The 12,799-nt window shown below is 40.9% G+C and overlaps 1 protein-coding gene across 16 annotated transcripts in view; it reads right to left on the bottom strand.

Moving 5' to 3' along the window:
* Positions 1-12,300, bottom strand: part of mycbp2 (MYC binding protein 2) — a 189,401-nt gene extending 177,101 nt beyond the window's left edge. For all 16 annotated transcript variants that reach the window (XM_041198963.1, XM_041198964.1, XM_041198965.1 and 13 more), the window contains exon 1: positions 11,547-12,300. In XM_041198963.1, the coding sequence (XP_041054897.1) occupies positions 11,547-11,875 (329 nt within the window). In that variant the 5' untranslated portion in view covers positions 11,876-12,300. The remainder of the gene's footprint in view (positions 1-11,546) is intronic.
* Between the last annotated feature and the right edge of the window lie 499 nt (positions 12,301-12,799).

The raw sequence follows: 12,799 nt of genomic DNA, 5'->3' as shown, positions 1-12,799 counted from the left end.
ACAGAAATTACAAAATGGAAACAGGCTATATGGAAACATATACCTCCAGTATATGCTGTTAGTCATCCACCATGAGTAAGGTTAATTCCACTTGCCTATCCTGTTTCCGTTATCCTTTATCCCCATTTTTCTTCAACAAGCCATCTATTACATTCTTAAATGCTGACATGGGGGTACTTTAAACCTAATTTGCCAGACAAAGAACGCAAGGGATCAGATGAAACACCAGTTTTACACCCCGCCCAATATTCCACACTGTTGATTTCAGTGGATAGTATTTTTTTAAAAATCAGGTGGGATGTAAAGCCAGCTTTGCACCTGACCTTATCAGCTTCTTCACAGGCTGGGGTTAAAATTGCCTCCAAGGTCTCTGCTTCAGAAGTGAATTCCATACCCTCAGAATCATCTCAAAATGATTCTCTTCTATCCTAAATCTCTTATTTTAATATCCATGTCTGCTGATTCTAGATCCCTCAGCCACTGAAAAGTTAGTTTCTATTTTATTTGACCATTCACTTTGTAATTTTAAACGACCATATGAACCTTTGTCTCAATGAAAACAGCTCCATTTAAAAAAATATATAACAGGCAAAATCCTGATGAATGAACATTGCATAAATCCCAAAACCACACCCAAAACTTCAACTGTGGTTATCCCAACATTACATCTCAACTTTCATGTTTTATACTGCTTCCCATGAAATCCATTCGCTAATTTTGTGGCTAACCCATTTGAAATCTACTTTCAAAGTCCTAGAAAGCTGAACCCTCAAAATTCATCTGCTGTTTCACATCACCCAGCTTTCCCCCAAACTATAAATGTTAACAGGCCTGTGCCACATCACATCAACAGAATATGTCAGTTATCCACCGTCTTATCACTATACCCTTGCAGTTTTGTTTGGTCCTCAATTATTTACATGCTTATTTCAGTAAATTTATAAATTTGGACAATAATCCTTTTAGCCCTATACTGATATGTGCAGTGAGCAAAAGCAGTCCCAGAACAGAACCTATGCACACTGCTTCCCATTTCCAGCAATCCATCGCAGAAGAGCTCATGCTACTCGGACCCAATATCAAATCTACTTCGAAGAGGGGTCATTAGAAAGAGGTCAGAGATAGAAATGTTGTCCAATTTATTGGAGGAAATTATCAACTTCCTCACAGCTAGCTTGACTGCAGTTGGTTAACTCAGTGCAGAAAAAATATGCTATGGTCATGGTTAGTGGAACTTAGTACAGTAAATGGGGAAATTCCAAAACCAGAGAGATAATAACTTTTAAAACATGTATATTATAAAGTTGTTGCACTAAAGAAACATGGGCATTCTTAAAATTTCAAGTAGAACTCAAACACCCAACACTGCTCTACACAACTTGATTTGTGTCTTTTCTAACTGGCAGAGATAACACACATACATACTTTCGCTAGGATGAAAGGGGAAAGCGACAGGTACATTGACGGCACAAAGAAATGTCACACCATGCTTCTGTTTCCCAGGCAGGGAATCTCCGGGAATACTGATGTTTTCATCAAAAAGCCTACAATGCTAAAGTCTTATTTTCTAGCAATTTTCTGTTCTGGCATCATGCCAAATGGGAAATACAAGTCTGCCAAAACAAAATGAAACAATACAAATCTATGGCTACAGATTTCAAAATGTATATAACCACAGCATTAAAATGCCTTCAAAACAGACGGATTGTTAAAAAGATGCATACAATTTTGGTGTCTGGAACTTACAGTTTGTTCATTTTACTGTATTATTTGATCTGAGTGAACCACAATTGTGATAAATGTTAAGAATATAGTTTAATTCTCAGTAAAACTGCAATGTGTTTCATCACCTACTTGTATCAAAAGCACCGGGCAAGATTCTACATTATATAAAAACACAGAATATAGTATTTAAAATAAGATAAGCAGCTATGTTAGTAGAAAGTAACTATACGGAAAAAAAATTCCATCCAAACGAGCATCCTGCACAAAACCAAGGAAGGTATGCTACTGCATTTGAGCATTTCACAGCTCCACACCCAAAATAACACATCACACCTTAAAAACTTGTATACTATAATTATGAATCACATCCCCACCGATTGCAAAATCTCTAATCCTTGCTGCCCATCTCTGCCAGTGCTCCACTTTTTTTCTTTTGGTGCAAAGCATAAAAAACCCAATATTAACTACAATTATAAGCAAGATGGTAAACCACTGGTCATCCTGGTTAAAACTACAAAACCCTTGACTCCATGGCTTTTACCTCAGTAGAGTGTCTCAACAGCTTCCTACTTTAAATGTGTAACTAATATTTTTGAAGTATACATGTGAAAACAAGATTCTTGTTTCATCACCATGCAATTCTAGCTTCATCACAATGGCCTGAGTTTTGAGGCTTTAGTGTTGGTGAAATTCAATATTTGCTGTCATTACATTGTGAAACTGACAGCAGCAACTGATGTTGGCACAGGTGTAGTTTAAACACAGAAATCTAAAGTTGCTATCTACGATTTCCCGCTCCTCCACAGCGTGTGCAATTGAAGTCCTAGCAGATGAAAAGCAATTAGAAATCACTGAACTAACGTGAACATCCACCTTTTTGACTATTATTCTCATTGTAAAAATACTCGGAAAAAAAATATACACCTTGTTTAATGAAGTTTGATGATATTTCAACTTCAGGTTCTACCCGAATCTCAAATAGAGCCATAGAAAAGTTATGGCGTAGAAGGAGGCCATTCAGTTCATCCTGCATGTCCCAACCTTCACTTCACTTTGTGTAAAATTATTTAAAAAGTGAACAAAACCTGCTTATTGCTTCCTGGCTTGTTGCGTGTGAAAATTCTTGAATGTGGTATGGTTGCTTAACCTGCCTGATGACATTACTGTCACTAGCGTCATAATCAGAAAGATGAAATCCGTGTCATACATGTCGCTAAGATCTTTGTGGTCAGCTTTCTTTTAGGTCAGTGGTGAGTGTCTTCACTTTGCCACTGATTGCAAAATCCAGGTTATTATGAACTTAGCAATAAATCGACACACCTATCATACAACAACAGAACACTAATTTACACAAAACTATTTCTGAACAATGACCTCGGCCATCACTTACTGTTTTGAAGGAGGGTGCCAAAGCCATTTGGCTGATCAGAGAACTCTGATAATTAAGTTGGAGCAAAAAGCCTACTCTACTGAATTATCACTAAGACTGAATGTTAAAAAGATATTTAATCCTGAATGTTCAAGATGTTTGAATTCTGGGTTACCATATTCACTGCTAGGTAGATACGCCTGGAGAAAAGACACACTGGGGGGGTTCTTCAAAATACAAAAACGGTCGAATTCACAACACATCATGACTGGCAAAACTGACTAAATTTTTTGAAGATCAAATTGAAGTAGCGGACAGATAAATTACATCCATTGACATTTCCATGAACTTCCAAAAAGCATTTGATAAAGTCCCCTTAGTTAAGGTTTAAGCTAATGGAATTGAAGGCATTGAGTTGGTTAAGGAATTGGCCAGCACTCTATATGGCAGGGCATGATTACATTTGGGGGAGGGGGGATTTTATGGAGCCAGCAGGAAATGTACAAGGTGACTGAATTAGGTGGGAGCCAAAATTTCAATCTTCCAACTGCAGGGTCGAAGTGCAGAGATTAAGTCAGCAGCGTGTTGAATGGTGCTTTGGGCCTCTCATTGTCTTGTGGCAGGTTCCCACTTATAATACATTTGCATGCCATGAATACTCATTAACATAAAACTTTTAAAAATTACTCCCTAACTTCAAGATAAAGTCAATGCCGCACAAGAATCTCATGGCACCAGGTTCACATTCGTATAAAGGTGGAGTGCAACAGGTGGCTTTGTGCAGTTGTGCCTGAGGTCAGCAGTTTTCTTCATTGAACTCTGTGGCACAAGGGAGGGGAGCAGGACAATAGCAAATAGCCTGGAGGCTCAGGACCAACAAGAGTGAGTGAGTGGTAGGTCTGGGGGGTTGGCATCAAAGTAATGGAGAAGAGGAAAGGGGTATGGCCTAGCATCCTTGGTGTGGGACCGTCAGTCAAGAAAATGAGAGCCTAAAGGATGGTGTCAGTGCAGTCCAAATGTGGGTCCATCTCAGGGTTTTGGCTGGCAGAGTCCTTACAAGGCTTTGAGTTCACCTACAACATTTTAATTAACTTGGCCGAAAGTGATCTTGGATGACATCCTTTATAATGCACAGAAGCGAAGGCTAGCTGAGCCTGCAACTTCAGCCATCTCCCCCAGAATGGCTAGTACAACACTGGATACCAACATGAACATTCAATAAAGAGTGAACACATCATCGTTTCATCCACAAAGAAATGGCTCTCCTCTAACCATTAATGTGTGCCAACCATGAGGCATGCCAGTACATTTAGCTGACTAAGCTCGTCTCAACAAATAACGATGATGCACACATGAATAAAGTGAAACCAACGTAATGTGAAATATTTACAAGTGAAGTTTAAATTTGAAAACATCTGTGCCAGCTTTATGCTCTCAGTAAGTCTTATGTTAGCGGCAATGGCGTTAGGCAGGAAAGTTGTGGCTGTGATGAAGAGACATTTTGTCCAGCAGGCTTTTTTATAGCCCGCCCATACCAGCTGCACTGTCAGCTGACAGTGAGTTTCACCACTGAAAAGCTTCCCCCACAACGTGATCGCACGTGTCTCCTGTGCACAATGCCAGCATTTTAAATTTTAATTGGAATAGTGTGGAAACCAGCAAAAGAAAAGTTGTGCCACTTCCAACGGCGCTACACAAATTCTGCCCATGGTATCTTGCAAGGATCTGGGTTGAGGCCTCAGCTATTCACCATATTTATTAATGACTTAAAATATGGGATAGAATGCCACATTTCCAAATTTGCCAACACCACAAAAATAAACAATAATATAAGCAGGAAGTGTAAAATTAAAAGATATTAATTGAATGTTGCAGCAGAATGTGGCAAATGTGAGCTCATCCACTTCATACTTAGAAGGATAGAACAGGGTACTTCCTAAACAGTGAAAAGCTAGAAACAACACCTCGGATGACAATGCACACCATGCCCACACACAACAAAACACAGGCAATATTCCAAATTGGGCTGATGAGCGGCAAGTAACATTCACACCACACAACTCCCAGACAATGACCTTACCCAACAAAAGAAGGAATATAACCACCCTTGACATTCAACAACGTTATTATCGCTGAATCTTCCAACATCAACAACTACTGACCAGAAACTTAACCAGGCCAGCAATATAATTACTGTGGCTACAAGTACGGTGAACTCTGTGGTCCTGATGCCTCTAAACCTGTCCACAATCTGCTAGGCGCAAGTCAGGAGTGTGATGGGATATTCTCCACTTGCCTGGATGAGTGCTGCTCCAACAACCCTCTAAAAGCTTGACACCATCCAGGACAAAACAACCTGCTCAATTGGCACCCCATCCACCAATCTAAACATTCACTCCCTCCAGCGCCAGTGGCTACAGTATGTACCATATACAAGATGCACTGCAGCAACTCACTAAGATTCCTTTGACAGCGTTTTCGAAACTTACGACCTTTCCTGCCTAGAAAGACAAAGCAGCAGATGCGTGTGAATCTCTCAGTATTGAATCTCTCAGTATTAGAGCTCAAGTATGCGGAGCAACAAACCTGACATATCTGATAACTGGCACACTGCCCACAATAACAAATTAATGCTTGAATTCTAGACAATGCATTGCTTTATCATCAGCTCCTTGTTTCTTGTAGAAGTTCCACCAGCACAGTTGCAGTTCCTGTATTCACTGTCCCTTATATGCAGATATTTCACTTCCTGAGTTAGACCAAAAATATTTGCCATAGTACAAAAATTCCCTTGAGAACAGTAAATTTCAATATGACTACATTTATGATTTGCTATATTTATTAAATTTGGAGCACCTTTTAGATTAAAGACATCTTACAGAAATAATTGATAAGTGAAAGTGCCAAAAACCTAGGTTTATGGAAAATTCTCTCTGTATAGAAAGTAAACATGTCTGGAGCAGACATTCCAAATTTCAATTGGTTTTGTGTTCAAGTTGAAGTTATGCTGGAGAATTAATACAATGACAGCTTCAAGCATTCCATTCTCAAGTGAACTTCCTTTTATCACACCAGTACGAACGTTTTCCACTTCCCACACCAAACTAACTGCAGTTAAAGACTGCTAACTTTGTGTGAATGGTGCCAGAATACTTTTTAGGGGGATCCTGGCCCAGCCATGTGCCCTGGGAACTGGCTGAGCCTGCCAGAACTTATTTCACGTAACTACAACATCCTGCTCTCTCACATTTTGTTATTCTTTGCTACTTAACTTATTGCTACGGCAAAATAACGGACAAAACCACAGGATAGGATCCCCAAATCCCTGCAAATATGAAATTTGACTTATTCACCATAAACCCATGGCCCCTTCTTTCAAGCATGCAAAAAAATTTGGACAACCCGTTGTGAAAGTTATAAAGACTCTTACTAAAGCTACAGTTCACAGAGAATTACCCAATCTCAACTAATCTTGAGAGCCTGCAGTAAATTGGACACTACTTTTGAGCTTTGTGGCATTAACACACAAACATATGCTCTACAGTTTGATCACCAGACCCTCAAGATTGCTTTCTGTGTCCATAAACATTTTAATTTATCTGCTGCACTATTGTGGATAATGAAAACCTATCACAAAATCAAGTTTTAAAAAATTCCTATGGCACTTCAACAACTAGCAGACACAGTAACATCTCAAGTTCAATTAGTTAGTAGATTGGCATGCAAATTTCAAACAGGCAAATAAAAATGATACAGCACATTAATCCATGCCCTAAAATTAGTCACTCAACCACTAACAGTTCAAATGTTGTCTTAATCTCAGTGATGCAATGCCTAAAATGTAACAAAGATTTTAAGCATGGGTGAAACCCTTGTGCTGTGCTCAGCTATATGGCCCTCTATAAAAAGAATGTCATGTTGTCTGAAACCTTCATAAACATTGAGTTATAAATTAAACATTTCTTGAAAGATTTTACATTTTAAATTGACTATTCCCCACTTTATGCACCGGTGAATCTATTTACAACATTTACACGTGCATTCACGTTCTACTCAAAGACTGGTGCACAAAATCTAGCCTGACATTCCAGTGCAGTACTGTGGGAGCACTGCATTGTCCGAGGCATCATCTTTCAGATGAGATGGTCAATTGAAGCCTTTCTACTTTTGAAGATGGATGTAAAACATCCCATGACTTTATTTCAAAGAGCCAGGGAGTTTTCCAGTGTCCAAACAAATACTTATGCCTCAATCAGTATCTCAAAAACAGATCATCTGGTCATTATTGCATTGCTGTTTGAGGGGTTTGCTGTGGACAAATTGGCTGTCATATTTCCTACATTACAACAGCGACTATACTTCAAAAGTACTTCATTGGCAGTAAAATGCTAAGACATCCTGAAATCATGAAGAGCGTTATGTAAGTGCAAATCTTTACTTTTAAACATTTCAGTTTTTTGGTAGCTGGAATCCAATGTTTCCGAAAATTGGCTATTCTAAGGCTTGCATATAAAACTGTTAAGTGCTTAACCACTGAACAAAAGTTGGTATCATTTTATCCTGCTTTTAACAATAAGTACCATATAAATTTATGGATACATTTATTAAAATAAACATCAAGTGCTGTAGTCTGTCGAGCACACAAGGTCAGATTCTCATGTTTCCATATTTTGTATACAAATTATAATTTTTTATTCTATAATTATAAAAATGAAAACCACAACAGGATTCTGCAGGGTGAAGCTTCTTCAATAGATGAACAAATGTCAAGAAGAATCAAATTAAATGATTATATTTAACATCCACGCAAATACCACTTTGCATCACTGCACTGCAAGATGACAAACAACACCTCAAACAGAGTTATGCATTGAGGACAGTTAACTTTTAAGTATTATGGTATTCAAAGAAAACTGCTTGTGTATATATTATCATACATCAAGTTTGTTGGTCAAGTAGAGAGGGTTTAGAGGGGATGTGAGGAAGAATTTTTTCACCCAGAGGGTGGTGGGAATCTGGAACTCACTGCTTGAAAGGGTGGTAGAGACAGAAACCCCCCTCATAACGTTTAAGTAGTATTTGGATGTGCACTTGCAATGCCATGGCACACAAGGCTATGGGCCTAGTACTGGAAAATGGGATTACAATAGTTAGGTACTTGTTTGACCGGCGCAGACTCAATGGGCCACAGGGCGTTTTTCTGTGCTATAGACCTCTATGACGCAAGTTTACAATGCTTAATTTTATTTATATTTCTTGCTCACTGCAAAAATATTGGTAGCTTACTTTCTAAGCTCAATACGTCGAACTAAATTTCAGTACAGAGTATCACGTGTTGACCATCAACTGACCATAATAGTTTTGGCATGGGCACTGAAATAGTGAACAAATGAGAAGAACATGTTTGCTTGCAGTAAGCCATCTTCAACCATTAACCCATTGCATCTTTTCAACTTCAAAATAAGTGTAACAAATTTGCTCCATTTTAAGGCTCAAATAAGATGGTGTGTTCTGTGTCACCTGTATTTGGATCTAGTTCACTAGATCTAGTATTTGTGATCAGATTTGACAGGTTTTTTTTGTAAAGACAAAATCCAGAACACATTAGGTGTTCAGAGCTTCTTGTTTCAAGATTCTGTTATTGGCTCCTGCTCACCAGGGGCTAAAAAGCAGCTTTACAGCAACTAAGACAAAGGGTCAGATATTTTCATTAACTCACACTATGGTTGCACAAGTATCCATGTACATTTGACACTTAATTCATTACAAATCTGTAAGAGTTCTTCAGATGAAGTCACATAACAATATGGTTAAAGAACAGTTAGATGCCTTATATTATAACGTTTTACATGCAAATGAATAAACTTAAATCAATGAGAAAAGGGTTTCACAGTATTTTAGCCCAAATCACAAGATTCTATTGAAAACTCTGACCACCGTTTGTAAATTAAACAGATGCTGCAAAAACTGAAGTTTTGCAGATTCCACTATATGTACAAACTAAAGCACTACAATGTTACATGACAAAACAGATGGTGTTATCTCAACAACTCAATGCATTGCATTGTAAAACACTTCATCTGCATGCTACTGATATGTAATAAATGGATACCTTTGTATATCATACAAGACTTATTTTGATAGCTCAGTGGCAGAGATGCAGAATAAATACAGAATGGTTCACATGTTGACAATAGCTGTTCAGCAACTGCGCAATGGATGTCATTCTTCTATGACATGCTAACAACTGTGATGCATAAGAGACCACCATCAACTGGTTCCAACATTAACAATGAGGAATCGCAAATCTTTTGCAAAATATATGCAGGATGTATCAACGATACAGCTAGTCATTGTGATACTGGCTGGAATATTTTCACCAAATCTCAACCGTAATCACAAATTAAGTGAAAGCTAAACTTTGTACCTAACCTGACTTCATTGTGGAAATAAATTGAAATTCACGAAGAGGATTTGGCTTTTCATTTATCAGGTGCACTACAGTATCCAATGTTCAAAGTTTTTTTTAAAAACAGACTAGAATAATGAGAAGGATACAAACTAGTAGGTGATGTAACCAATATAACCAGGACAGCATGTACTGAGTATCTACACTTTGGAGCTCAAACATGGATAACAAAAGTACTTTCAAAACAATGTCCAATAATTATTTTGCACATCCTAACAATCTAACACATTTCTATCTTCCTCTCTACTGCTGTTTTGTTATTTGCACCAATCACACAACACTGGTTAAAAAATTCCAACACAAGATGTAGTGTTAATACTGATTATCACAATGAATATTAATGCCTTGCAAGAAGGTTCTTGCATGTGAGTCAGCTGCCTATCTCCACAAAATGCTGCAACCCCACAAATCTGCACTGATTCCTACCCCCTCGCAAAAGAAAACTCTCCATCATGCATCACTGAACAAGAACGTGTTGGTACCAACGTGTTTCCACTCATTAATACTGTTCAGTAAAACAATGCTATCTCAGTGCAGGGAGCGCAGGGCATTCCTTGTCTGATGCGTTTACTGCTGATTTGCAGTGGAATCATAGGAGAAAAACAAAGCTCCACCCTACAACGTCCAAATGGATTAGGTAATTCACGTACGGGTGCGTACGACATATTGCAAATAATAAAAAGGTCTGTCATAGCAAGAGCGAATGCAGTATATGAATTTAAATTGCCTAGTATTAATGACATTGTTAATTCGATCAAAAATTACATGGAAGCCAGTTTCATCGTTTCATTGTCCTGCACCATAGGTTTCGTTTTCACCGACGCACGTGATTAACAACACCATTTCACAACATTATGAAATCTTTATCCGACCCATTGTGTGTTAGAGTGAAGTCTTAGGATCAGAGAAAGAGAAATGCATCGTCAAACTTTAATGGTCCGGACTGAATCCAAAGCAGATCTGAATTTGATGTTGTTAAAATGTCTGTCATTGCGTCCGGTCGCTAACATCCACTGCTGTTTTGAGAGGTGGAATGGGTCACGACCGTACATTTTCCATAAAACACACTGACAGCAATGAGCCTGGACTCATTTTTAACACCCTAACAACCAGTTTCCACGCATCTCTCGAGTTGCTATCACCTAAAGATTTACTGTCCTTCATGCGAAATCACTCAGGACAGGTGCAAAACAGTAACTAGCCGTAGCACTACTGCAGGTCGAAGATAAAAATGCAAAGATAAATAAACAAAAGCACAATCTTCTTGCCATGGACGGTCTGCATAACCTCCACCTTCCCCACCCCCCACCACCACCCGCAATATGGGCGCAATGTTAATTAAGAAATTTGGCATCACTGGCTGAACCCTCAAGGCAACGCCTCACATTTTTCTGCAAGAACATATCGTGTACAGAAGCTGGAAAAAGCTGTCAGTCACCCCCGGGGGTTTGGGCACCGAGGCTGAAGGTAGAGTGACTCAGTCCGGCCCGCACTCACCCCGAGGTGGAATATCACCCTATCTCAATCACAATAAAATTCGGCCAACACTCTATGCATTCTGCCAGCCAAGCCGACATCTGAGCACCTTGTACTGGGCCGCGCTGACGAGCTAAACATTCGGTAGCGTGTGTGTCATTTTAAAACAGAAACAACATCAAGCCCCATGTTCGCGGTGCAAATCCATCCCAGTGACTGTAAACCTTGACACGCTCGGAGTTTTAACACCCCGTGCCGATTAATTGGTACAACGAATAACATCCGATCCAAATTTGACTTCAACAGTGTTTCTAGTGCACGTTGCATTGACAAAGTCCAAGTGTTTTCATGTTTCTATTGTGCACAAGAGACAATGTTTTATTGCAAAATTGTCCTGGGGAAATGGTAAATTTCTGTACGGCTGTTTTGTGTGTGTGTGTGTGTGTGTGTTTGCACCCTTTGTGTCCCTGTGTGATGTTGAGAGTCAGGCTTACAGTCCTGCTTTACCTGCTGTGTTGGGTGTCCAGGGCGGCGGCGAAGAGCCGCTGGTACTTGCTCCCGAGCAGCTTCCCTGACAGCAGCTGGTGCTGGACCCGGCCGGCCCCAGCCTCCATCCCCCCTGCTCCTCCTCCTCCTCCTCCAGCAGTAGCAGCAGCAGCAACAATCCGGGGATCGGACGCCGGGAAGAGCAGCGAGTCGGTGTGGAGGGAGGAGGAGGCGACGGCGGCAGAGGGCGGGTAGCCGGGCTCCGTGTGCGAGGTGCAAGAGAAGAAGGAGGAGGAGGCGGAGGCGGCGGCGGCACCGGGAGTGTGAGGAGATGGAGCCGAACACATCATCCTCCGAGTGGAGGGAGCTGAGGGTTAAAAAAAAGGAAGAGGAGTGGGGGGGGGGTTGTGTGGGAGGGGGGAGGGTGAGAGGGCTGAGCGGCTTCTCAGACCCTCCCCACCTCCCCGGGGCCTCAGGAAACAGAGACTGGCGGCCGACCGCCGAGCAGTGAACGGGAGGGAGGCCTCCCCCCCACCACCCTTCCGTTACCCCCGGAGAGGCTTCTCTCTCTCTCTCTACCCTTCTAGAATCTCAAATGGCCGCCCCGGCTCTCCACATCCTTCGCAGCCCGGTTGCTATGGGGCAAGGAGAGGAGGGGAGGGAGTGGGGGTGTGTGTCAGGTCGCGGCGTTCAGCTGCCTGTTTCTCCGCGCTCTCGGCCGCTCCTCAGACTCCGAGCCGACGACGCTGCCATCTTGAATTCGCCGTTCTGACGGTGGTTGCGGCGCGGGGGGGGGGGGGGGGGGGGGGTTGCGGTGGAGGAGAGGGTGCTGCATTGCACGCCGGGATAGGCTGGCCAGCCTCGGAGGACCTGCGCGGTCCTCCCAGCCCCGCTCGCTGTTTGGAAGCTGCATTGCAATGAATGACACTGCCCCAAGTCAGTGAAGTGGGCGGGGTGGGGTAGGGGGTGGGGAGTGACAGAAAGTCTGCCTCTATCTCCAAATCTTGCAAAAAATTCGAAGTGTATTTATTTCCTGCCGTGCCAAAAACAATTCCTTCTTCCCATTGAATTTAATGTCTTTTTTTAAAAATATATTGTGCCCCGTAAAATAAATAACTCTAAAATCCCAATGTCAATGTTTTCTAGTTACTGATTTGGAACATGGCTAATAAGCTTTTTTCTTAATTTGAAACTCAGCATCTTTTTTTTATACTTATTGACAAGTGGCTGAAACAGGGAGAATGTTAAAATAAAGACAGAATGGGCTGGAAATA

Source organism: Carcharodon carcharias, chromosome 11 (assembly GCF_017639515.1).
Source record: "Carcharodon carcharias isolate sCarCar2 chromosome 11, sCarCar2.pri, whole genome shotgun sequence".
NCBI lineage: Eukaryota > Metazoa > Chordata > Chondrichthyes > Lamniformes > Lamnidae > Carcharodon > Carcharodon carcharias.
Note: the sequence above shows the minus strand (reverse complement) of the source record. Positions and strands in the feature narration are given on the sequence as shown.